General features: G+C 46.7%; 1 protein-coding gene across 1 annotated transcript; it reads right to left on the minus strand.

Annotated features, from left to right (window-relative positions):
• Nucleotides 1-6,490: 6,490 nt before the first annotated feature.
• On the minus strand, nt 6,491-14,409 carry Ripply3 (ripply transcriptional repressor 3). Its single transcript, XM_059277826.1, has 4 exons — nt 14,306-14,409; nt 13,489-13,561; nt 8,270-8,337; nt 6,491-6,848 (listed from the first exon to the last, which is right to left on the minus strand). Exons 1-4 carry the CDS (start codon nt 14,407-14,409, stop codon nt 6,554-6,556), a joined length of 540 nt encoding a protein of 179 aa, XP_059133809.1. The 3' UTR covers nt 6,491-6,553.
• Nucleotides 14,410-26,554: the final 12,145 nt, after the last annotated feature.

Raw genomic sequence — 26,554 nt, forward strand, 5'->3', positions numbered from 1 at the left:
AGATGCCTTTTTTTTTTTCCTTCTTTTTCTTTCTTTTTTTTTTTTTTTTTTTTTTTTTGAGACACAGTCTTGCTCTGTAGCTTTGCCTGGCATGAAACTTGATGTGTAGACAGCCTGGCCTCAAACAGTGAACCACCTACTTCTTCCTCCAGAGTGCTGGGATTAAAGGAATGTACCACCATGCCCTCCTCAAGAGGCTTCTTGATTTTTTTTTTTAAATGGAGTTTTGTTGAATTTAACCCTTTGGTAGAAAAGACACTACATTTTCTCCACATTTCCCACGCTGTGATCCAGCAGTCCTATTGACTGAATATGTTATGACTGAAATGTTTCCATGGGCTCATTTCTAAATGCTTGTTCTCCAGGTAGGTAGTAGCACTGGTTTTGTGTGTTTGTTTTGTTTTGGGGTTGGGACTGTGAAACCTTTAGGACACAGGGTCTATCTGATGGACGTTGGTCACTAGGGACCGGCCTCTGACGTTATAACTGCCCGTAACCATGGTTCCTTTTGTGCTCTCTGCTTCCTGTTCTCTTGTGGTGTGAACAGCCTCTGTCACACTCTGTCGATGCTGTACCTACCCCTGCAGTGGTGGAGTAAAGCCATGAGACAAAATAAGCCTTTCCTCCATATAGTAGTCTTTGTCCGGTGTTCTGTTCACAGCTATGTGAAAGTATCTAATACTAGATATAAGCAAAAGAAATTAATCATAGCAGAGAGATACTTGCACACTCGTGGTGACTGTGGCACGATTCACAATAGCTGAAATATGAAATCAGCCTTGGTGTTTATCCATGGAAGGATGGGTAAATAAAATATGAGGTTCGACGGGAGAGATGCTCAGCGGAAGATCAGAGCACTGGCTGATCTTCCAGAGGACCCAGGTGTGATTCCCAACACCCACATGGTGACTCACAACTATCTGTAGCTCCAGTTCTAGCAGATACAATGCCTTCTCTGTTTTCCAAGGGCACCAGGTGTGAGTGTGGTGTATGGACACATATGTAAGCAAAATACCCCTACATGTAAAATTTATTAATTTTTAGAAATTAAAGAAAAATATTGCATATTGACACTGTGGCATATCACTCACTCATAAAGATGAATTAAATCCTGTCATTTGTAGCACATTAATACATGCAATAGGCCAAGCATAGGCACATGTCCTTTCTCACATATAGAAGCTAGAACAAGTTTGCCTGGGGCCTGCAGATAAAGACGCTTGCCACCAGACCTCACAGCTTGAGTTTGGTCCCCAGGACTCACAGAGCAGAAGGACAGAATGGCTCCTGCAAGTTCCTGACCTCCACACCCCACATATATGCATATGTGTACACATGACCGCCCAGTGTGTGTGTGCATGCTTGTGTGTGTGTGCGTGTGTGTGTGTGTATGCACATCAGTGTGTGAGTGTGTACATGCATAAATTTAAGTCCACCTGAATGTAAATGTTGGGAAATGGGTGGTGGGTAAAGAGAGGCTAGGTCAGATTAGTGCATGCGGTGGTGTGGTGGTTTGAAAGAAAATGGCCCCCAAACGGAGAGGAACTATTAGGAGGTGTGGCCTTGTTGGAGGAAGTGTGTCACTGTGGGGGCAGGCTTTTAGGTCTCTTCTTCTCAAGCTTCACTCAGTGTGACAGTTAGTTGACTTCCTGTGGCCTGCAAGATGTAGCACTCTAAGCTCCAGCACCTCGTCTGCCTGTGTGCTGCCATGATCATAATGGACTGAACCTCTGAAACTGTAAGTGAACCACCTTCAATTAAATGTTTTCTTTGTGGTCAGTGCTGTGGTCAGTGTCTCTTCACAGCAATAAAAACCCAAACCAAGACAGATGGTAATGCTACACTGAACCCTAATGTACAATTTATACATGCCAGTAAGTGATAAAATAGTTATAGTGTGTGGAACTTGGGGCTGGGAAGATGCTCCATGGAAAAATGCTTGCCATGAAAGTGTGGGGTAACAAAGAATCTAAGTACACCGAGCTCTTTTGTCTGCCTACTTTATTCCTCTGGGATAAAATTCTTTCTACACAGATACAGTTCTGCTCTCATGCCTAGCTCCTTTTTGCCTGATTTCTCTCTACATTTATCTGCTGTCCCCTCTAAGTTCTACCTTAATTCTCTCATCTTAGTTCTGCCCCATCTTGGTCTTTCTCATCTTGTTCTCCCCCATCTGGCTCTTCCTCATCTTCCATCTCATTCTTCTAGTTCTCCAGTCAGAATCCTCAAATCCTCCCTCAGTCTCTGAGGTTTACAGTTATATACCCATGCAATAGCAGTACTTTAGCTAAAGCAAGGTCACCAGGCTTGAATTCTTACAGGGTCATAAAAGCAGACAAGAGTTTTCCTCAGGCATTGACCATTAGGCTTTCTTTTACAACCCAAAAGGGGAGTGGTAAGGGAGGAGGTTAACTAAGAGCTAAAATTGGTTAATATATCAGAAAAAGGGAATTTATGTGCTCAAACTACATTCCTAGAGGTGGTTAGGGAAATGTTAGAAGTCTATAATGTTAGTATAAATACCACTAAGGCTGTATAAGAAAGGAGGGTCTGAGCTTAATGTACCTTAATTCAGGAGATCATTAGGCCTTGGATGCTTGCTTGATAGGTATTTCAGATAAAATACACTGTTATGAGTTCTTGGAAGCATACATAGCATACAAGAAAATCATTGCAGGAATCGGCTGATATATATACAAAAGCTAAAATATCATCAAGACTTCTTTTGAGACAGGGTTCCTCTGTGTAGCTTTGGCACCTTTCCTGGATCTCACTCTGTAGCCCAGGCTGGCCTCGAACTCACAGAGATCCGCCTGCCTCTGCCTCCCGAGTGCTGGTACTAAAGGTGTGCCCCACCACCGCCCGGCTCACCAAGACTTCTTAAGCCATGGCTTGACCTTCGGAAATGTCCTTGACCTTTCCAAGTAGCAGCTTTTGTAATAGCTGAATTCCATCACATTTTCCTGCAGCAGTGTCCAGCCCCTAAGTATCCTTTCCCTGGGTTTCCAGAAGAGATGATACCAGTGGTGAGACTTAATCTGAGGGAGGTCGACTCAGTCTAAGTACACGGAGCTCTTTAGTCCATTCACTTTATTCTTCTAAGTCAAAGTCTCTCTCCACAGCTTCAATTCTGTACTCGTCCTTAGCTCCTCTCTGTCCCTTCCCCTCCTGTCCTCTCATGGTTCTAAGTTCCTTCCATCTTCGTCCCCCTCCTCTCTCCCCAGTCTAGACTAAATACACATGCAATCCGAAATCCTCTGGCTCTGGCACTTTCTGGTTGGGCGGGGCAAGTCTGCTTGGTAGCTAGGAAGCCTGCGTCATGGCTTGATGTACCTGGTATGTGAAAGCCCCTTTTGATCTGAGTTAGTTGTTAGACGGGAAGTCTAGAGGTACCACTTGGGCTATGGAAGAAAGAGGATCTAAGCTTGATTTGCACAAGAAACAAAGCTATATACCCAATATCCACCTGGCTTCGGCAGTTGTCTCTGTATGGGTATTTACCTTAACTCGGGAGACTAGCAGGTGGTCTGGAATGCTTATCTGTCTGCCATCTGTCCTTGGATGTTTGAGAAGAATTTGAGATAAAATGCTTTTGCCCTGGATTCTTGCTAATGGAGTATTACAGAAAGCCCTGAAATTAGGGATCTTGACTGTGTCTGTTGTTAGCACAGTTGGAAGAAGTTATACAAATATTTTAATTGTATAGGTGAAATTGTGCCCAGTGAATGATCAGTCACACTGTTAGAAGTTCATAGAATCAAATGGGAAAGCTGTAATAACACACATGAAATTCATAGCAGGAAATGGCTAATATTCAAAAGCCAATTATCACCAAGACTCTTTAAGTCTTGGCTTTATCCTCTGGAAAGGCCCTCGGCTTCTTCCAGGTATAGCCTGTCATAGTCAGCTGAATTTCTACTACATATTTCTGCGGCCCGCAGCAGTGGGGATCTAGTTTGGATCCCCAGAACCCACATACATCTACACACTGTAGTGTGTCTGTGATCCAATGCTTGCAGTAAGACAGGCAGAACCTCAGTGGCTAATTGGCTGCAGGCCTGCTGTGCGAGGCATAAACGAGACCCCACAAACAAGGTGAAAGGTGAGGACTGGCAGCCAAGATTATCCTCTCACCTGCACACCTGTGCTGTGGCGTGAACGTGCCTGCACTCACACATGTGAGTACGCACAGAGGCAAACACACGCACACGCACACACACAAATAAAATAAAACTAAGAAAAAGAAATAAAAAGCATAGAGTTTTCAGGCCAGAGATTTCATTTAGTGAATCAATGTAACAGTCACCAGTGAAGTCAGGTGCTGAATTCACCTACAGAACATGTGAAAAAATAAATTTAAAAGAACTTTAGCTGGGCAGTGGTGGCGCACGCCTTTAATCCCAGCACTCGGGAGGCAGAGCCAGGCAGATCTCTGTGAGTTCAAGGCCAGCCTGGGCTACAGAGTGAGTTCCAGGACAGGCACCAAAACTACACAGAGAAACCCTGCTTGAAACCGCCCCCCCCCCAAAAAAAAAGAACTTTAAGGGAAAGTTTTACTCAGAAACTTTAAGTGCATTAGTAGAGCACTTGTCTAGAGGCCCCTTCAAAAAGAGAGAGAGAAGGGGGAGAATAGTGGAGTGGGAGGGAGGGAGGGAGGGGGGAAGACTTTTTTTTTTTTAGCTTTCAGAGCTTTATTAGGAGGAAAGTGGGGGGAGGGGAGAGGAGAGCCAGGTCTGCAGGAAAGCACATGTGGAGGGCAGAGAGAGAAAGATGGTAGTGGTGGTGGGGAGCAGAGAGAGAGAGGATGGGGTCTGTGTCTGGCTTTTAAGGGCTCCCAGAGACATTTGTTTTTAATGGATGGAACAATTAAAAAAGCTAGGAAAGAAAATGAAAATCGTTCGGCAGGGAAGCAGAGCGGGATTTTAGCCCCAGCACTTGAGGAAGAGCCGAGGGGTCTTTCGGTCTGGGGTTGGCCTGGTGTACATGGAGACTTCCAGACCGAACAGATACGGTGAGAGCCTGTCTCCAGTAAAACCAATCTGATGTTACCTGAAGGTGGGAAGGGAGAAAACTAAGCATGCCTTTTACCTTGTAATGGAACTTTCTGAATTGCTAGGTTGGTTATGGTACTTGCATTGTTTGGATTTTATTAAATAGTAATATGTTATTTGGGCAGTGAAGATGTAGGTTATTAAAAAAAAAAAGGCTTTTATTTCTGGTGTGTGTGTGTGTGTGTGTGTGTGTGTGTGTGTGTGACTATGAACTGAACCCGGGGCCTCAGGCATGCTTGGCCAGCACTGTCCCACTGAGCCACATCCCTAACTCTTCTCGTGAGAAAGTTTCATGGAGTACCCAGCTCACCTTAACCCCACTCTGAAGTCAAGGCAGGCTTTGAACTTGCGCACCTCCTGCCTCAGCCTCTTAAGAAGCTGGGATGACAGGCCAGGAGTATTGGGGTTTGTTATCATATGCTTTCATTCATTCATTCATCCTGTCTGTGTGGTAGGGGGGCTCATGTCACTGTATATGCCTCAAGGTCAGAGGACAACTAGCAGGAATTTATGTCCTCTGGCATGGTGGCAAGTGCCTTTACCCACTAAGCCATTGTTCCGGCCTCTTCTTGCATTTGTGAAAATACATCATTTCAACAGAGTTAAATATTTTTAAAAAATCTTTAAAACTTTAGAACAGGAACTAATTCACTCTAAGAACATCTTATATTATCAAACTATCTTGCAAAATATTTATTCCAAGTACAAATTCATACAAAGTGGTATACACAAGAAGACAGCTAAGATAATCAGGGGAGAGTCTTGGAGCACAGTCCTGGGGTTATCAGAATGATAAAATTCAAAGTAATTTTACCTGCGATACTTTAATTAAAAAGTGTCATTCCATGCAAATAACAAAACCATACTGGCCACCAAGTAAGAAAAATTAACCCTTTACAACTTACACACACAGATCTTATCCACTTCTCAGAAGCATCTATTTTATCCCCTAAAAGGAGTGTATCTTCTTGTTCTTATTCCAGTGGAAATTATTCAATGTCTCGATTTTTTTGGTTTTTTTCACAAATAAAAATATTTTTTTCAGACAGGTACTGAGTAACCAAATGAACCCTTAAGATGGGAGTTAATATCTATTTTTATGAAAGCAAGAATGGCTAGATAATGGGTCTCTGGGCAAGGGAGGGGTGGTGTGCTCATGAAGGAGTAACTTTCAGAGTGAGAGCTGAATGAGATCTGACCACCTTCTTCCTGATAACGGCCTGTGTTGACACACGTCTCTGCCAGACAACCTTCCCCAAAGGTATGGATCACACACAGACAGACAGACAGACACACACACACACACACACACACACACATTCACGCACATACACAGACACACGCATGACCAGGAAAATTAAAAGTAAAAGTGAAGTCCCTGGCCTTTGCAGGTGCTGAGCGGAGTCCCAGCCTCTGAACTCCCAGCAGAGGAAGCTGGACAAGAGGCCGAGTCCTGGCAAGGCTGTCCCCAGGACAGGGAACCAGCACGGGAGAGACTCACTTCATTCGCTGGAGCGCTCACTGCCCTCTGCACGCAGCTGACCCTTACCCCGGAGCCACCCTTCCTCCGACAGGCTTGTCAGCCCTGCTCTGCCCTTTCCCCCGGGACCACTGCCCTGTCCTTCTGCCTCCCGGCTCTGAAGATGGCTGGGCTGGGCCTCCTCTTCTTCCTCCTCAGAGTCTGACTCAGATTCATCGTTGTAGAAATGAATGGTGGCTTGCACTGGGAAGCTGGCCAGAACTTTTTCCCCAGAACTCTGCAGGTATTCTTGACGCTTTGAAAGGGGTAAGTAAAGTCTAACATGAAAGAAACAAATAAACCATTAGTCAACCTAAAAAAGGACCCAAGCTCCTGACAGAAGCACTCAATACCCCATTTCTGCCTTCTGTGTACATGGTGCTTTTCAAGATACCAGAACACAGAAGTGGACACCTGCCGAGGGACTAGCTAATAAACCTCACACTAGTCGACCTAGACCCACAGCAAAGACATTAACGTTGACTGGGCTCCAATCTTAAAAGGCTCACTCTCGTCAGGTGGATGACCTGAGCCCTAAATGTCCTGTTCCCATGTGCACGCACATACACCATGGAGGGCAGGAATGAAACCCCTGAGATTCTGGCCTGGAGGAGTGACTGAAAAGGAGGAGGAGAGGGTGGGTCCCTCTCACAGAAAGAAAAGAGAGAAGGGAGGGGGAGAGGGAGAGGGAGAAAAGAGGGAAAGGTGAAGGGAAGAGGGAGAGGGAGGGAGGGAAGAGGGAGAGGGAGGGAGGAAGGAGGAAGAGGTGGATGGGGAAGAGGAGGGGGAGGATGAAGAAGAAGGAGAGGGGAGGAAGAGAAAGGAGAACATGCCAGGGAGGGAGAAGACAGGAGCAGGAGAGAGAAGGGAGAGAAAGAGGAAGGGAAAAGTTCAAATATATAAAAACTGGAATCTCCAGTTTCAAGTTTTAGCAGACTGGAGATTCCAGTTATTATGAAAAGTATTTTAAAATAGCCCCAATAATTTCTTAATTTTTTTCACTTATTAATTCATTTGCTCCTCCCCTCTTGCCCCCCCCCCCCATGGTCTTCTGAGGAAGCAGAGTTTGTCAATTGATTGCTGATTTAATTAGTGTCCCCTTTCCTGGTCAGAGGACAGGGAGAGAGAACATGCTGGTTATAAACTGTGTGGCGATGCTTAGCTTCCTAAGGTCCCAGTGGATCCCTGCTCCCCAGCTCCAGACACCCTTGGCAACACTTGGAGACATTTTTGATTAATGTAACTCAGGAGAAGCTCCTGGTGTTTCTGGGCAGGAGCTGGAGAGCTGCCAGAAACCCTGGGGTCAATCCCCACAGCACAGTCCCGCCCAGCTTATGCCCAGTATGGCAGGAGCCCTGCAGCAGACAGAGCATGTGCAAAACGCATCAACACATCTAAAACAGAAATATGAGCAAGGTGTAGGCCAGTGCGTGTGAAAGTTAGGTGATTATATGGAAGTATTTGCCAGTGAGTTGGAAGGGCAAATAGGATTTGTCATGTGGCCAGTCCCAGCTTGTAATGAAACATTAAATGCATGAACTCACAAACAGATTCCAGAAATATAACAAAATATCCTTGAAACTCCTTGGTAAGGAAACAAAATAATGCTAGACAATATGTTTACTTCACTCTGTTGAAAACGCTAATGTGTGCCAGTGTCTAGAAATCACATGCTTTTTACCATGAAGTAGTATATTACCTGACAGGGTGCTGGAACCCAAAGGCTCCCTTTGATCCTACAGTCTGTTGGGTCCCACAAGGCTCACACTGTAAAGACAAATGTGTAGAAAGACAGATGTAGTCAAGGATCTACTGTGGTACCATCTTGAAGTTTTCAAGGTACGACTTAAGTAGTCTGTAATGATTGCTAGTAGTACTGACATTAGAGTTTATAAACATTTCAGTGTCACAGGTTCTGCTTCCTAGAATGTTTATCCACGATGGTCTAGGGTTCAGACCTTAAACCCATGTGTGTGGTATGGTGTATTTGTGTGCATGTGTGTGTGCAAGTATGTTTGTTCATGAGTATGTGTGGAGACTAGAGGTCCACATCGAGTATTTTTTGTCCCTCTTCAACAAAGGGGTTTTGTTTGTTTGTTTGTTTTTGTTTTCTAGACAGTGTTTCTTTGTGTGGCCCTGGCTGTCTCTATAGACCAGGCTGTGCTGGAACTCAGAGATCCTCCTGCCTCTGCCTCCTGACTGCTGGGATTAAAGGTGTGCACCACCACCACCTGGCTTTCCAACAATTTTTGAGGCAGAGTTTCTCATTGGACTTGGAGTTCACCTATTTACCTACACTTGTTTGCCAGTAAGCTCTGGGATTCCCGTCTCAGTCCTTGGTGCACCGCTACACCAGGCTTTGTACATGGGTCCTGGGGATTAGAACTCAGGTCCTCATGATTGCACAGCAATCACTTTACCCACTGAGCCATCTCCCCAACTCCCAGGTCCTAGATTTTATATAGATATATAAACCGTGTGTGTGTGTGTGTGTGTGTGTGTGTGTGTGTGTGTGTAAATATATATACATACATGTATATACATGAGACATGAAGGCAGAAGGGAGGGGAGGGGAAGAGAGGATGCTAGTGGGCGGGGGAGACCATAGGGAAGACAAAAGGAAGAGAATGTACATCTTATGTTTGGAAAAATTGTCATTATGAAACCTAGCACTATGTACAATGAGTATATGGCAATAATAATAATTAATAATGATGATGATAAGCTGGGTGGTGGTGGCTCACGCCTTTAATCCCAGCACTCGGGAGGCTGAGGCAGGTGGATCTCTGTGAGTTCAAGGCCAGCCTGGTCTACCAAGTGAGTTCCAGGACAGGCTCCAAAGCTACACAGAGAAACCCTGTTTTAAAAAACCAGAACAAGGGCTGGAGAGATGGCTCAGAGGTTAAGAGCACTGACTGCTCTTCCAGAGGTCCTGAGTTCAATTCCCAGCAACCACATGGTGGCTTACAACCATCTATAATGAGATCTGGTGCCCTCTTCTGGCCTGCTGTCATATATGCTGTATACATAAAAAAAAAAAAAAAAAAAAAAAAAAACCAGAACAAGCCAGGCGGTGGTGGCGCATGCCTTTAATCCCAGCACTCGGGAGGCAGAGCCAGGCGGATCTCTGTGAGTTCGAGGCCAGCCTGGGCTACCAAGTGAGTTCCAGGAAAGGCGCAAAGCTACACAGAGAAACCCTGTCTCGAAAAACCAAAAACAAACAAAAACAAAACAAAACAAAACAAAACAAAAACAAAACCAGAACAAACAAAATAATGACGATGATAAAGATGGGAATGCATAGGGCCTTAGCCATATTGTCATGGATATCCCTGACTACAAACCACTGCGGCCCTCCTCCTTACTTAGAATGATAAGTCGTATCATCTCACGCTTTATACCACGTTACTTGCACACATGAGCCGTCTTTCCCCAGGCATGTGACTCTCGTAGAGTCCTGGGACTTTCCTGGTAAAGTGAAGCATCGACCTGCTCTCTCTGAAGAAGGGCAGGAAAACAAGACACAGATAAGGAAGCCCAGGGTGAAATGAATGAGTCCAGAGCTCTGCAGTACTAAGTGCTGAGTTTGGGCTTGCTCCTGAAGACTGCAAATAGAGGCAAATGTCTGAGCACTAATGAATATAGTTGGGTTTGACTCTGGAGATCAACTCTTAAGACAGGGGTTCAATAATCCAGTCTCCAGTCTGTATCCTAAGGATGGTGGCCGCTGGGAGCTGCACATGGACTAGACTGAAGTAAGGGTTGACAGGCACCAGTCCAGTAAGAGAGGATAAAAACAGAAGTGACAGCTGAGGGGAAGAGAGACAGGGTGACCACAAGCCCTTCAGCAGCATCCCATAAGCCTGTGGCCATTTGCAGGTAAGCAGCTGAGGAGAGAGAAACAGCCCTGAGCACCAGGTGACAAAGGACACGAGGACCAGAGACAGCAGGGAGCTGAACTTGTCCACGATAAGTTGGGGTAAGCAGGAAGCTGAGGGGGTGGTCCTGAGTCACCCCATTCTGCCTAGACTCTGGGCGCCGTACCTGAACCGATTTGGCTTGAAGCAGAGTCAGGCTGTCCTAAGGGCTAGGGTTTCTGATAGCTCTACAGGGGGGGTCATGGCGCTAAAACGGGCTGAGGGAGGCAAGAAAACCCAAGTTCTTTTGGATTCCACACAGTTTAGTGAGAACCAGATTAGGGACAGGACGAAGCCTGCCAACGAGGAGAAGATTTTGATACGGTTGCTCCCCATGCCATTCTGTCCTGTAGGTAACCTGAGTGCATGAGTGTGTATGTAGTGTGTGTGTGTGTGCAACAATCTGTGAGCAAACTGGCCTACAAGATATCCCTGCAGACATTATAGTGTGTCAGCTCTGTTTCTTCTCCATGCTAACATCGTGAAGAGCTAAGAAGAGTTAAGCGAGATTCTTTGGAACACGATCCTTCACATGGATGTGGATTCTTCAGAACGACAGGGGACAACTTCTGGATTAAGCTGTTTGTAATTATAAACATTCCCTAAACTGAGGCATTCACGCTGCAAACAATCCTGTCCAGCTGAAGATGGCCATGGCGGGCAACAGTGCACAGGCTGTGGTAGATGGCAGAGCACAGGGCTCATCTGACCAGAGAGGTTACTTCCTTCAAGCGTCCTGTCCTGACTAGACTGGGGGACGTGCAACACCTGTTCATGAGCTGTAGAACCCCACAAACATACATGCTCTTAACTTTTACGCCTTGTTTTCTTTTTCCTTTTTGACTTTTTAAGACAGGGTCTCACCGTGTAACCCAGGCTGGCTTCAGTCTTTTCAGAGATCTTCCCACATGCTCGGATTACAAGCATGAGCCAACCACACCTGGCTTTCAGAAAGATCTTAATAAAAGATCGGTTCTCATGGAGGGAAATATTGAAACACTCACACTTTGGCAATTAAATGGGACTAGAAAGGTAAACCAGCTAAGCACTGTGTTTAAGGCGTGTGCATCTTCTTAAGCTCAGAAGAACAGGCTGGAGCAGAGAGTTTCAGCCATGGACCTCTGACTGTCAGGCTACGGTGGGAAGCCTGGATAGTAGACAGGCCTAGGCCCTGGCAGTGTGGACAAGTAGCCAGGAGGGAAATGCACTGAGGCCAAGAAACGTCAAGGCTAAGGGCTGTCATGCAACGCAGTGATAGAACATATGTTTATCATCAGATATACCAGTCCTCAGGTTCCTCAAGACCAAAAAAAATTTTTCTTAAGATTTGGCCTATTACTTTTTTTCCCAGTCCAGGGGAGGATACAGCTCTCTAGGGGCACCAAATGGGTACAGGTGGCTCCTCCAATCAAAGAACAAGGCCTTGTATCAAATTTATATCTAATTATAATTTCGATCTGCTTGTTGGGCGTCCTGGGACAGGTTATCAAGCCTCAGTACCTCTCATACTCCCCTATAGAATGGCATGGAGACTAGGGCTGAGGAATTGTCCTGTCTGGCCAAGAGGGGCTGTTACTAGCTAGAAGCTCTGCAACCCAGTCATAGGTACACTCACCCAGCTCACTTGGGAGAACCTGATTTACCGAGGCCTGCAGAGAGACAGGCTGTGACCCCAACAAAGAGCAAGTTTTCTCTTACCAGGAATCTTAGCTCCCAGTAAAGCTGGAACCTGGAGACAACACAAGACCCAGAGGTGGATCCCAGGTCCCGCCCTGACAAGGGTGTGGGAAGGCTGCCAGTTCTGCAACCCCAACAGAACACCAGGCTTCCCCCACCCACCCAAATCTTGGAGGTAGCTGCTTTGTGTGACATGCAGTCAACTAGAAAGGGCTGCGCTTTAACATTAGCATCACAAGGGGCTTTCTCGGCAGAACAGAAGCAAAAGCCACCACGTAGTACCTATAGATTCGCACACAACCGAACCACCCCACAGTCATGTTCTACCTAGAGGGAAATTTAATAATCTGTGAACTTCACCTTTAAAATCTGACTTTTAAGAACTTGAATCTTAAAGAATAATTTCTCCCATCATTTAGAAATTTGGAGCAGTAATAATTAGGGCTAAAATATCACTTATTAGACTGATATTTTATTTGCTTCATCCTTAAATTAAAGCACCCAATAATCTAAAGAAAATAACTAATGCAAAAGAATAGCGGAGGGCTAGGTTCCCACACCTAACTTTGCTTACACACATCTGTACATTAAACTGTATCCCACGGGCTTTAAGTAAATAAAATGCATGGTCCTCCCTCAGGCTACCGCCTTTGTTTTAAAAGTCAATTCATATTTGAAAATACAACAAGTGTAAGCAAGCCATTGCCTTAAGTTAAAAGCAATGAAGTGACAACGCAAAGATAAAGGAATAGTTGTGGTAATTAATCTTTGCCTGCAAAGCCCTCTGCTTGAGTGTATTTGCACAGACATCAGCTCCGAAAGGGCCAGACGCCGGGTGGGGGCTTCTAGCTGCACCTTCTGGGCACTTGAGGTAGACGCCTGCCTTTCTTTGCACCGTGGCACCAACAGCCCCGCTAATGTGCACTCGGCTTTTCTCTAAGGGGGCTGGGGTTTGCCCTTCCCTCCTCCACCAACTGCTTTACAGAAGAAACAACCCCCCAACACACACACACACACACACACACACACACACACACACACACACACACACACACCACCTCTGTGTAATTACCATGCAACAGCTGAGTCCGCCGTGGTTTCTTTTCAAGGATGGAGAAGCAATCAGGAGCCCCATGTGCCCATTAGCACCCCTGCTCGCTCAAGCTCGGTATACCTGCTAGACCTCCAGGCACTTCTGGGTTAAAAGACCGATCGAAGTGGGGTGGAGGAGACCTTTCCTGTTTTGTTTTGCTTTTTGATCGCCATACACATGGTGCCATTTTCTGGCTTGACTGTTACCTACAACAACCACAGTTTAGCTTACCGGGCTTCCAGTTCTGGTCAGCTCGGCATCTGCAGGAAGCGGCATCCACGGTCTCCACAGAGCTGGGACGGAACTGGAAACAAGCACCAGGAGAGACTGAACCCCGGGCATCTCTGCTGCCCCTAAAAAGTTACTATGAGAGTATAGTGTCTGCTTGACCAAGAGGCCCTGTACACACCATGCTTGACCAAGAGGCCCTGTACACACCATGTTCCCGTAAGGCCTGTCTGCCCGCGGGCCAGCCAGGGCCTTACCTGTTCCTGTCTCCGGCTCAAGTCTCTGTCCTCTGCTCCCAAGTACACTCTGAGAAGGTGCGCTCTAAATCTAACACCGTTCCTGGGGCACTTCTTAGTCGAGGTATTTTTCTCTCATTGATACTTCAAGATTTCCCATTACAGCTGGTTGGTTTCAACTACATCACCTCTGCCACTGAAGGTTCTTGATGCTACAGCGTTCTGTAGGGCACTCTGTCTTTCCATCACCAAGCAGTGCCCTCCTCCCTATCTCCCCACCTAATTTGATTTCCCTAAACTTCATAACTTTAAAGATAGCTTGGGTCCCAGGGATGGGCAAACACTGAGTCCTATTACAGGGCAAAGAGACAACCACGTTGTGATAGAGTGCGGGATCCTTTGGCAAGTTTTGCACAGGGCCCCCCAGCTTCCCATGTTTCAGATCCTCAATACGCACAAGCGTCGGCCCATTTCCTTGCCCCGTGTCCCTGCACTTCAGACAGGAGTTTTGCGGTAGTCGGTCTCAGGCTAAGGAACTCAGCGTCTGGGTACACCTCCACCGGGGGCCGCGGGGACACCCTCACCTTTCGGGCCCACGCGGCAGCGGTGGCCTCCCGGGATCATCCCCGGGACAGTGGCAGAGGCGTCCCCGAGCCTCCGGGGCTCCGGCTGCCGCCTCGGGTCTCATGGTGCTGGCGGCACGCGAGTCCGGCAGCCCGACGGTCGGCGCCTAGTCCCGCTCACCCGCCGAGCGCGCTCACCTACCCGCTCGCACCGCGCCAGGTTTAAAACCAGGGGCGGGGCGGGGAGGGGACTCGGGGAAACTGCGCAGCCCCACCGGGGAGGGGGAGGGCCGGGGACCGCGGGAGGGGGACAGAGGAAGCAGAGGGTGGAGTGGAGAAGACTAGGAAGGCTCAAGGAAGAGAGCCTGCTCCGGACGGCGGGGAGGAGTGTGTGTCCAGAGTGGAGAAGGGACAAAAGAAAACCCGGAGGGGTCACGGGCGGAGCGGGAAGCTCAGGACCGGACAGACCGCAGACACTGCCCTCCAGGAGGGCGGGTGGCGGCTGTGCGCCCCGGAGGTGGTCCCCGCCGCCGAGCAGCTCGTGACTGCCCTCGGGGCTCCGATCCCATCTGGGATGATCCCACCTAGCCTGCCCCTCGGCCCGCTGCGCGCCCCTCCGGGTCCCCCAATGTCTCCCTTTCCGCGCGGCGAGACGTCGCGGGTGTGGGGCAGAGTCCTCGTGACACCGAGGGTCCAGGCCAGCCCCACGAGTGAGGCTGCCACTCCTGGGTCCGAGGAAGCCAGGGGAGGGTGCTGGTGCAGCCTCCGCACCCACTGGGGGCCTTAAGATGGGGAGTCGCCAGCCGAGACCCCTGGGCACCCCCTTTCCTGGTAGCCTGCTCCCCAGTGCCAGGTGACTGCCTGTGAGGACTAAGGCTTGCTCTGCATTATTCAAATTAAGTGACTGCTTTTTAAAAGCCGAAGAAGTCCGGGAATAAAATGTTTCCCGTATGGTTTCTTTAAAATCTGAGAAATATTTAACCCCAACTCAGGCAAACAGGAAAGAGGGAGAGATGACAAACTTTATACACTAGAGTCCAATGGAGGACTCTTGGGGATCGCAAAAGATAAGAGAGTGCAGTAAGGTGTCAGGGATTTCTTTTTTCAATAACAAAACATCCAGATGTGCATCTGTTAGCCCAGAAGTTAGACTTCAGTTAAGCACTAAAGGCATCTTTTGAAGAGAAGATGAAAATATATCTAATCATAGTCACTTACACAGCTAATAAAAATACACTCATGTTAAACTGGGCAGTGGTAGTACACACCTTTAATCCCAGCACTGGGGAGGCAGAGGCAAGTGGATCTCTGAGTTTGAGACCAGCCTGGTCTACAGAAAAAAAAAAAAAACCAACCCTAACTAAATAAACAATTCAAACAGGTCTTTATTTTCTATCCTCATACTATGTATACAATCCAGGGCCTCTACAGAGTTCTGGACACTATGGGAAAATAGATACAAAATTTTTTTAATTTTATTTTAAATTTATTCATTTTGTTTTGTGTGTGTTTTGCCTGCATTTATGTCTGTGTACCACTCGAAGTTGTGAGCTGCCATGTGGGTGCTGGGAACTGAACCCAGGTCCTCTGGAAGAACAATTGTTCTTAACCACTGAACCACCTCTCTATCCCCTAGATACAAGGTTTAAAAAGACTAGATGTGGTTTCTGAGGGGCTACTAAGGATCAATTTGTTTTTACGTTTATTTATTTATCTGTAGGGGCAAGGCATGCATACGGAGGTCAGAGGACAGCTTGTGGGAGTCTGTCCTCTCTGTCCCCCACGGAGATTCTGGGATCAAACTTAGGCTGTCAGGTTTGATGGCAAGCATCATATCCACTGAGTTATTTTGTTGGCCCAGGTAACTAAGAATTTTGAAGGAATTTTTAAATGTCTTCTAAATTTTCAACAATGAATATATTACTTTTTAACTGTGGCAAAATAGAATACAAATTTACCGTTTTAATCATTTTCTAATCTACACTTACATAGGTGATGTAAAGTACATTCATCTGGCCTTTCAACACTGCTTCATCTCCAGAACCTTCCATCATCCTGTGCGGAAGCTGCATAACTTCAGGTCCTCTCCCCCACATTGGTACCCGTCACCAGTTCCTGTATCTATAAATGTAGCCGCTGTGTTTCTTTGTGAAGCATGTACTAAGGCTGTCCTCCTCACCCCATGCCTGCAAATGAGGCTTCATCCTCATGACTCAGTGGTTAAGAGCCTGTAACTGACCTTCCAGAGCTCTTTTCAAATACTTCCATTGGGTGGTTCTCTGCAGGCTGTAACTCCAACTCCAGGGGATCTAATGCCCTCTTCTGCCTCCGTGGGCACATGTACCCCCTGGCACATACCTGCCCTCTGGACACACGGGCAAGCATAATAGTTTAAAAAGTAGAAGAAACTGGCATTCGGAGAGATTAAATAAGTGATGCCAATCACTGGTTAGAGAGCCAGGATTGAACAGCACCAAGAATAAATGTCAAGGCAAAGGCTCCACCACGGAGCATGCGCACAGTGGCTTGTGTGGTCTTCAATCTTTTGTTGTCTTTTTTTTTTTTTTTTTTTTTTTTTTCTTTCTGGTTTTTCGAGGCAGGGTTTCTCTGTGTAGCTTTGCGCCTTTCCTGGATCTCACGCTGTAGATCAGGCTGGCCTCGAACTCACAGAGATCCGCCTGCCTCTGCCTCCCGAGTGCTGGCATTAAAGGCGTGCGCCACCACCGTCTGGCTTTTGTTGTTGTTTTTTTACTTATGCTAAGAGCAATGTAAGATCTCCATGGTCAAAACTTGGACAGTTTGAGTAACAAAATGTTTGTTTATAGTTCAAGGTATAAAATAGATACCCACAAGTTCTTCCTTACATCAATATATGCTGAATAAACGAAACTTTGAAAATCTGTGAAAGACAGAGAAGACCCAGGAACAGTCGAGGTCCAAGTGTCCAAGTGGTTTCTGCAGACGATGCCCTCTCAGGGCAGGCATCACTAGTCAAGTTCACCCTCTGTGTGCTGTAGGTGTTGTATTGACTCCAGAGCAACTCTGTGGAGCCAGGTTTGCCTCAGCAAGCAGCCCACAGCTTTACCCACTGAGCCGCTGCGCCGGCCCAGCGGCATGTGCCTTTTGTTGTTGTGACTGTTCACCTTTTGTTGTTGTGACTGTTCGTTTGCTTGTTTGTTTGGAGATAGGGTTTTTCTACATAGCCCTGGCTGTCCTGGAACTCACTATGCAGACCAGGCTGGCCTCACTCACAGAGATCCCCCTGCCTCTCCCTCCTGAATGCTGGGATATAATGACATCATTTCCCCCTTCCCTTTCCTTCCTCCAAACCCTCTCATGGACCCATTGCTCTTTTTCAAATTCATGGCTTCTCTTTCTTTTTTTTCTTTTTTTTTTTTTTTTTTTTTTTTTGAGACAGGGTTTCTCTGTGTAGCTCTGGCTGTCCTGGAACTCACTCTGTAGACCAGGCTGGCCTTGAACTCACAGAGATCCGCCTGCTTCCGCCTCCTGAGTGCTGGGTTTAAAGGCGTGCGACACCACCTCCTGGCCGACTTCTTTTTCTTTAATTGTGACATACACACACATCAATATAACCTGCTCAGTATTTATAAACGTTATCTGTTTGTGTTTTCAGGGCTGACCACTTGGTATTGGATAACCAAATGCTGTGCTCTTCCCCAGGGAAGACTATTTCTGCCTCTCTCGGCCTTCTTTACATTGCCTGTAGTTCTTTGTCTAGGGTGGAGGCCTCACGAGCTCCCTGCCCCCATTTATGTTAGCATGTCCATTGGTGTCATCGCGTTCAGGTCATGTTTAGACAGTCATGTGGGCGTAGCTTCTGACATTTCTAGGGGAAGCAATCTTACAGCAAACTCCCTGTTCCTCCAATTCTTCCAGTCTGCTCCTTCTTTTGAAAATATCCTTGAGCCTTATGTGCAGGGCTTGGCTTGTAGATGTGTCCTCAGCTGGAGCTGGGCACAACTCTGTATTTTGACTGATTGTGGATTCCATCCGTTGCAGAGAGAAGGTTCCTTGATGAGGGATTATTTTTATTTTATATGATGAATGTTTTCCCTCCATGTGTGACTGTGCACCACATGCATGACTGGTCCCACTGGGGCCAGAAGCGGGTGACAGGTTCCTGGAACTGGTGTTATAGTTGGTTGTGAGCCACCCTGTGGGCGCTGGGAACCTGGGTTCTTTGCAAGAGCGTCCGGTGCTCTTTACTTTTGAGCCATGATCTAGCACCTCTTTTCAATCTTTCTTGTTTGTTTTTTAGTTCATTCTACAGACACAGGGATTAAATACAGAACGTGCCTAGGATATAGCTTTGTGGTAGGTTGCTTAGCATTCAAGAGGCCCTAGGTGGACCCTGTGTTTGGATTCCCAGTCCTGTGGAATATCCAAATAAATTATAGCAAAAGAAACAATCTACAGTTAAAGTCGTTGAGAATGTAAAGGCCTTTGTGTTACAGAGTATCTGAGTATAATAACTTCCCAAACTTTGAGTCCAAGGCAGATCTTCATGCACGAGGAAGCCATTGGGCAGAAGAGACAGAAAGTTCACTGGGCCCTGGCCATATAATCTAGGGGAATCTATTGAATTTCAAGGATGTCAATCCTACCTCAGGTGATGAAGTAGGAAATAAATGGAGATTCTATTTCATGCTCTCTTATCTTTAATTAAAAACTCTTGCTCAGATACTGATTTCCAGTGAGATCTTAGAGACAAAGAGTAAAGTTGTTCATCAGAGGGTTTCCGGCAGGTCTCTGAGGAGGATGCCAAAGTCAAAACATCCAAGAGGGTGGAGTATTTTTACATAAACAGTGTGGAAGACAAGCAGGGAAGCGATAATTTCCTTTTCTCCTGTTTGGTTCAGCCTCATTTCCTGTTACCTGCTCTTCAGAGCCTTGCACAGTTCTGGAAGCTGTTTTAGAAGCTGTGAGATGACATTATTACTTGTCATGTTGTTGTTGTTGTTATTATTATTATTATTATTATTATTATTATTATTATTTCTTTCACTGTTGAGAATCAAACTCAAGGCCTCATATATGCTAGCAAGTCACTGAGTGACTCTCTAACTTCAAGATTTAAAATAATTTTTGACCTCCATTTATCTGTTTATGAGTAGGGTGTGTCCCCCATGTCACTGTGCTTGTGTGGAGGCAGGTGGCAGCTTTGGAGAGTCCCTCATCTCCTTCCACGACATGGGTCCCTGGGATTGAATCTAGTTGTCAGGCTGCCTGGCAGGCACCTTGTCAGCCCTCATAATTTTCTTAAATTAAAAACAATAGTGTATTTGTTCCATGGGAATAAGAGATATATTTTAGGTTAAAATGTTTCATGTGACATTATTTTTTAAAAGTGTATATAACTTAAAATTTCCTCTCCTAATCCTTTCAAGGTGCCATTGAGCAAGCACACTGACATCTTCCTGTTGCTTCCCTATGGTCCCCTCCCTATGGAACTTTTCGTCTTGTTATACTGAAATTCTTAAACAATAACTTCTGTGGTGCTTTGGCTACAAAACTCCCGAGCTCGGGTGTTTGAACTCCGTCCCCAGATGGTGGTGCTGTTTGGGGAGGTTGTAGAATCTTGAGGAGGCAGAGCCTTGCTGGAGCAAGTGAGTCACCTGAGGGCAAGCTTTGAGGTCATAGCCCCACCCTACTTCCCTCTGTTCTCTGCTTGACAGTGGACCACGTGACCAACCGCCAGGCCTTCCCCACCCGAACTCTGGCACCCGCCATCCGTTCTGTCTCTCTGAACTGGATTAGCCTAGGTTTCAGTGGGTTGCTCACGAGTGGAATCACACGGTGTTTGTCTGTTTGTGACCGGTGTCTATCATCCATTTGACATGACATTCTCACAATTTGTGCATGTTGCAGCGTAGGTCACAATTTCCTTCCATCAATTTTTTTTTTTTGACATTTATTTATTGGTTTGTTGGTTGAAGGGAGGATGCACCATTCACGTGGGGAGTCGCAGGACCTTTTGCAGGACCTGACTCACCCCTTCTGCCATGTGGATCCCAGAGACTGAACTCAGTCAGGCTTGGCAGCAAGCACCTCTACCCACCGAGCCATCTTGATGGACCAAGTTGACAGCTGAGTTTTGTTCTACACGCTCATGATGGAGTCTACATTTTGTCTGCCTTTGGTGACATTTCTTTCCCGAAGTGCTTATCTTCCTACATAGGGTGTGACCTCTTTGTTCCCAGAGCCCAGAACAGTCTCTCTGTGTTGTATATGACTGAGTTTGGTTGCCCTTAGATCACAAACACAGTCTGGGGAGGGTCCACAGGTAGCATGAGGCTGGGCTCCACAGGGCTATGCCGCCTACAGGTTCCTTCTGTCTTGTTATGCTACCTTTGGAAGATGCAACTACTGTCTTTGTGACCCAAGATGGCATTTTTCCATGTCTATGTTCCAAGAAGTGGTATGAGGTGTGTGTAATGTGTGTGAGGGGAGTCTATGCTCACTCTGTTTCGGCACTGTGTACTGGGTGTATATGTGTGTGTGTATGTGTGTATATATCTGTGTGTAGATGTGTGCGAAGGAAATTTACACTCACTCTGTTTCAGCCCTGTGTATATATGTGTGTATATGTGTGTGAGGGAAGTCTATGCTGATTGTTTCAGCCCTGTGTACTGGGTGTATGTGTGTGTATATGCGTATATATCTGTGTGTATATCCATGTGTGTGAGGGAAGTCTATGCTCATGGTTTCAGCCCTGTGTCCTAGGTGGTTTATGGTCAATAGAATTTACTCTCTTAATTGTGGAGGCTGGGAATTCTGAGATCAAGAGATCAAGGGGCCATTGGCTTCCATATCTGAGGAGAACCTGTCCACAGATGTCAGCTCTTACTTTGATGGAGGAAGGTAGGCAATCACGGGGTTTCTTCAATGAGGGACAGTACCAGGCACTTTTCTTGTTTCCGTGGTCACATGCTCCACAAAAGCAGCATAAGGAAGGAGCTTTTATTTTGACTTACAATAAAAAGTACATTCCACTGTGGTGAGTCCATTGTGGGGAGGAAATCAGGGCAGCAGGAGAGTGCAGTGGGGTTACACTCTGTCACAGTTGGGGGCAGAGAGAGGTGAACGACTGTGATGAGCTCTTTTTCTGTCTTTATTCAGCCTTGGTTCCGAGTTCATGGAATGTTTCATCTGCATCTGAGACAGGTCTTTCCACCTCAATGAGCCTGACCTTGGAATTCCCACACAGGCATGCCCAAAGTTTGGCTCCTAATGACTCACAGGCACTAGCCCCATTCCGGATGCTTCAGCCCTGTGAATTAATCACTCCCAGAGATCCTTGTGCCTCCTGTGACCACATTGAGAATCAGGCTTTGACATGAATTTTTGGGGATGACACAAATTGCTTATGTCCTAGTGGGAACCTGATCACATGACCACACTCATTTGTTGGGAAGCACAGTCATTATCAAGCTGAACATGCTAGCTAGAGGACAACCAGAACAGATATGAACACATCTGGAAATCTATCCACTCTTGTAAGATGAGATGCTCAATAGATACTTGCTGGAAGAGGATATTAGCAATAGGAACATATGAGTGGAATTGCTATCCTGCTCCAGAGAGCAGTGGGAATCTTTAAAGATATAACTGTAAGGTTCTTTTACATTTATTTTTGCAGCCGGGCAGTGGTGGCGCACGCCTTTAATCCCAGCACTCAGGAGGCAGAGGCAGGCAGATCTCTGTGAGTTTGAGGCCAGCCTGGGCTACAGAGTGAGTTCCAGGACAGGCTCCAAAGCTACATAGAGACACCCTGTCTGGGAAAAAAAAAAATATTTTTGCAGTGTTAGCAAAGGGCCTCATGCATGCCAGGCAAGTGTTCAACCACTGAGCCACACATCCAGATAACTTTATTGAATTAATTTATATTTAAAAATTATTCATATTTTATTTACGTGTGTGTGTCTTGTCTATGTGTCTGTGTGAGACTGTGTGCACATGTGTATGAGTTGTTGAGAGACAAAAAGAGCATGTTAGATCCCTTGGAGCTGGAGTTAACAGGTGTTTGTGAGTTACCTCTGGTGAGTGCTAGAATCTGAACTCAGTTCTAATGGTTGAGCGGTGAGCTCTCTTAAAATGGAATCATCTGCCCATCCCCCAGTTGAGACAGGGTTTCCTCTTGCAGTTCTGGCTGGCCTACAACTCTCTGCACAGACCAGGCTGGTCTTGAATCCACAGAACTGCCTGCCTCTGCCTCCCAAATACTGGGATTAAAGCCACCACACTTGGCTTTCCAGCCCTAATTTGGAGACAAGTTCTTATTATGTTGGCCAGCATAGCTTGAACTCCTGAGCTCAAGCTGTTATGGCTAATCGTGGCTGTCAACTTGACTATTTCTGGGATCAACTAAAAGCCCTGCGGCTGGGCACACCTGTGCAGGATTTTCTTGATTGGCTTTTCTGAGGTCAGAAGACCAGCCACACTTTCTAGTGACAGCCCATAAGAAGGCCATAGACGAACTGCTTTTTGTCTGCTTGCCCCCTGGCTACTGAGTTATCTACCCAATGCTGAGACATTCCTTTCCTGTATGAGACCCTACTTCTTCAGGACTCCAGTGTAGAGGGATGACCAACAGAGACATCAAGCCTTGTGAACTGAACAACTATTGATCCTTGACCTTCCCGTGGGGAGACAGCCATTGTTGGACCTAGCTGGACCAGCCTGTAAACCACTCTAATAAATCCCGCATATATATTCATTCTATCAGTTCTGTTCCTCTAGAGAACCCTGACTATACACTATCCTTCTGCCTCACTCCTGAGTAGCTGGGACTACAGACGGTACCACCATGCCTTGATGTATTTGCTATTATTGATGTGGGTGTGAATTGGCACCATATAAAGGACCATCTTGCTTCATTTTACATTGTTCTAAGAAAACACCTGAGCCCGAGTAATGTTTCTGGAGGCTGGGAAGGCCAGTGGCACCAGCACCTGGTTTGGCCTTTTTGCTTCATCGTAAGAAGGTGGAGGGCGTCACATGGCCACACACAGCAAGAGTGACAGCTCGTGTCTCTCTGCACCTCTTAGGAGTCACACCTTCTATCACTGGCCACCACGTTGATGACCTAACGATCTTGCATATACTCCAACTCCAAATGCCAGGAACAGGTGATCTGGGAAGTTTCTAGCAAGTGAATTTGGGGGGGGGGGACACATTCAAACCATAACAAGGAACAAAATATTTTCATTGATCAGAACTTTTAGGATTATTAAATTTTATAACTTTTTAAAGTCTCTCTAACAAGGTATCCCTAAACCATAAGACAAAGGGGGAAAAATCAAACTAGTTAGCATATACCTTGGGAAACTAAAATGTGCATTAAGTGTTTATGCCAATATAAATGCCAAAGATAAAGCGACAGAAAGATCTCAGCTGCAGGCAGTCATGAGTGTATTATACTCCTAGAGCGAGCAGAGTCGCTGCGCTTAGGTGAAATCTGGCTGTCAGTAGGATTTGCTATCTCACTCCACCCCGGATGTCTGGAAGCTCAGCTGGGGTTTTGTTTGGTTTGAGATCTTTCTCCAGTCTCATCATTGCACACCTGGGTAGGGCCACAGCCTTCCCCATCTCGGCCTCTCCCCGCTCTGATCGGCATGACACCTGCCTTGAGACGCTTTCTCCAGATGCTGCCTTTTGATCTCACACATCTGGTAAGGCTGGGAATGCAGGTCAGTGGTAGAGCACTGGTTAGCATGTGCAAGGCCTTGGATTCAATTTCCAAACCCTGGTACTACAAACAGTAGGAAGCCAAGCAACCAAACCAAAAGACGCCAGTTGAATGACCGGCCACATGACATCCGACATCCAAAGGTCATACTCCTTGGTGCTGGAGGTTAGGGCTTTTTTTTTGTTTTTTTTTTGTTTTTTTTGTTTTTTGTTTTTTGTTTTTTGTTTTTCGACAGTTTCTTTGTGTAACTTTGGAGCCTGTCCTGGAACTCACTGTATGGACCAGGCTCTTCTCAAACTCACAGAGATCCGCCTGCCTCTGCTTCCCGAGTGCTGGGATTAAAGGCATGTGCCATCACTGCCCAGAGGCTTTTGTTAATCTTTTGTTTATTTGATTGTTTTTGAGACAGGTTCTCAAAATTTGTGGCAATCCTCCTGCCTCAGCTTCCCCAATGCTCGGATTACATGTGTGAGCCACTGTGACCTGGCCTCAACAATTCAACTCGTTACACAACTGACTTCCAACGTCTCTGCTTTCAGACTCTAAGGTTACCTTAACTCACAAACACATTCTCAATTTAGAATTAGCCTGCCCAGTTCTTTCCAGCTTTATCCCAAGGCCAACTGGGTCAGGGCTTGGAACTGCCCACCTGTGGGAAGTGACAGGCTGAAGGTTTGTGGTAGCTCTCCACTGACCTCATGGCCAGCAGGTGAGGTTCTAGGGGAAGAGGATGGGAGGGGTCTGGCCTGGGCTGGAAGATTGGCTCTTAGGGTTTACAGTTGCTGTCCTTTTTGGGGGCGGGTATTTTTGGATTTCACCAAGGATTTCCACCCTGTGCCCCATGATGCTGGAGAATGTGGCTCAGTTTTGGAAATTACCTTGTAACTTCTTCATCCTCCTAGAGACCCAGCGCGGCTCCCTCCGCACCCTGTGTAGCCTTTGTGGACAGGGCCCTAGTTGGTTTCCTCCCAGGGCCCCTTCTCCTCCCCAGCAGCACACAGAGGGTCCAAGGGCCCAGATGAAGGCTGATCAAAATACTCCTGCCTCTCAGTCTTGCCCACCAGAGCAGGTATCATTCTGTCTTTGTCCTGGCTTTCACAGGTGATGAGTGACATTCATCCACAGGGTCCTCCAAATGGAAAGGACTCACAAGATCTGGCTGGCCGCACTAGCTCTGCGTTGCAATCAGATGGCTGAGGCAATTAGGGTATAAAGGTTTATATAACTCATGCTCTGGAAGGCTCTGTCCAAGATGGGGAAGCGGCATTGCTTTGGGTCTCTGGTGTAGTGTTGCTTAGCAACAGTGGGACGTTCATGTACATCGCTCATATCGTGAACCAGGAAGGCCAGGGAAAGGACTAGGACCCTGCCGTCCCCTTCAGGGCCATGCCCTTGTTATGCCCAGATCGCGGGGACCCCCAAAAGACCACCACGGAGGCCGAATCCCATATGTAAAAGCAAAGAGCCTTTTATTTTCAAGCTCTGAGCTTAGTCTGTCTGTCCAAAGCAGTGGTAAGAGCAGAGAGCCCTGAGCTCAGGTGGGGTGGGTTTTAATCATACCAGAGGTTGAGGTGAGGGGATTTCCAGGTTCAGAACCTTGATTGGTTGACATTTGTCTAGGGATATAGGGAATGTTTGGAATGTCAGGTATTTCTTCTTAGATGCAGGCCCCACTGGGTGGGGTCAGCTTATGGCTCTTCCTGGGTCCAGTTGTCATCTATCAGAAGCTGTGTCTGGGCCTCTACGCCTGTCATGGCAGCTGTGTGGTCAAGTTGTTTTGGGCCCTCCCCTCAGCCCTCAATGGTCTAAGGACTGTGGCTGTAAAACTCAGCTCTTACCTTAAAGGGAACAGATGACTTTTTCTGATCCAAATATGAGTGAACATGGGTCCCGTTGCCCCAAATACAATGCTCCAATGTGCTAACCATTTCATGACTTTTTTTTTTGTTTTTTGTTTTTTGTTTTTTGTTTTTCGAGACAGGGTTTCTCTGTGTAGTTTTGGTGCCTGTCCTGGATCTCACTCTGTAGACTAGACTGGCCTCGAACTCACAGAGATCCGCCTGCCTCTGCCTCCTGAGTGCTGGGATTAAAGGTGTGCGCTACCATACCGGGCTCATGATGTTTTTATAGTTCAAATCCTTTTGAGGGAACATGATAATGCACGCAAGCTCTTACTCCCAGCACTCCAGAGGCAGAGGTAGGAGGGCCTCTGGGAGTTCCAGGCCAGCCTGGTGTATAGAACAAGCTCCTGGCCAGTCAGGATCAGGCAGTTTACACAGGTTCAGGGAGGTGACCATCTCGGAACAACAGAAGATTGGTTTAGACAAGTCCCTGGGGGTATATACTTGACTGACGTTTTTTTCAGGCTCTGCCAGCCGACTACTGTTGCACTACACTTGGGCAAGTGATCCTGGGTTGTTAGAAAGCTAACTGAGCAAGCCAAGGAGAGCTAGCCAGTGAGCACTTCTCACCCCCACCCTGGCCTCTTCATCAATTCCTGCCTCCATTTCTTGCCCTGACGTCCCTTCAGGGTGGGCTACAAGCTGAGATAAACCCTTTCC

This window comes from Peromyscus eremicus, chromosome 12 (genome assembly GCF_949786415.1).
Source record: "Peromyscus eremicus chromosome 12, PerEre_H2_v1, whole genome shotgun sequence".
Taxonomy (NCBI): Eukaryota; Metazoa; Chordata; class Mammalia; order Rodentia; family Cricetidae; genus Peromyscus; species Peromyscus eremicus.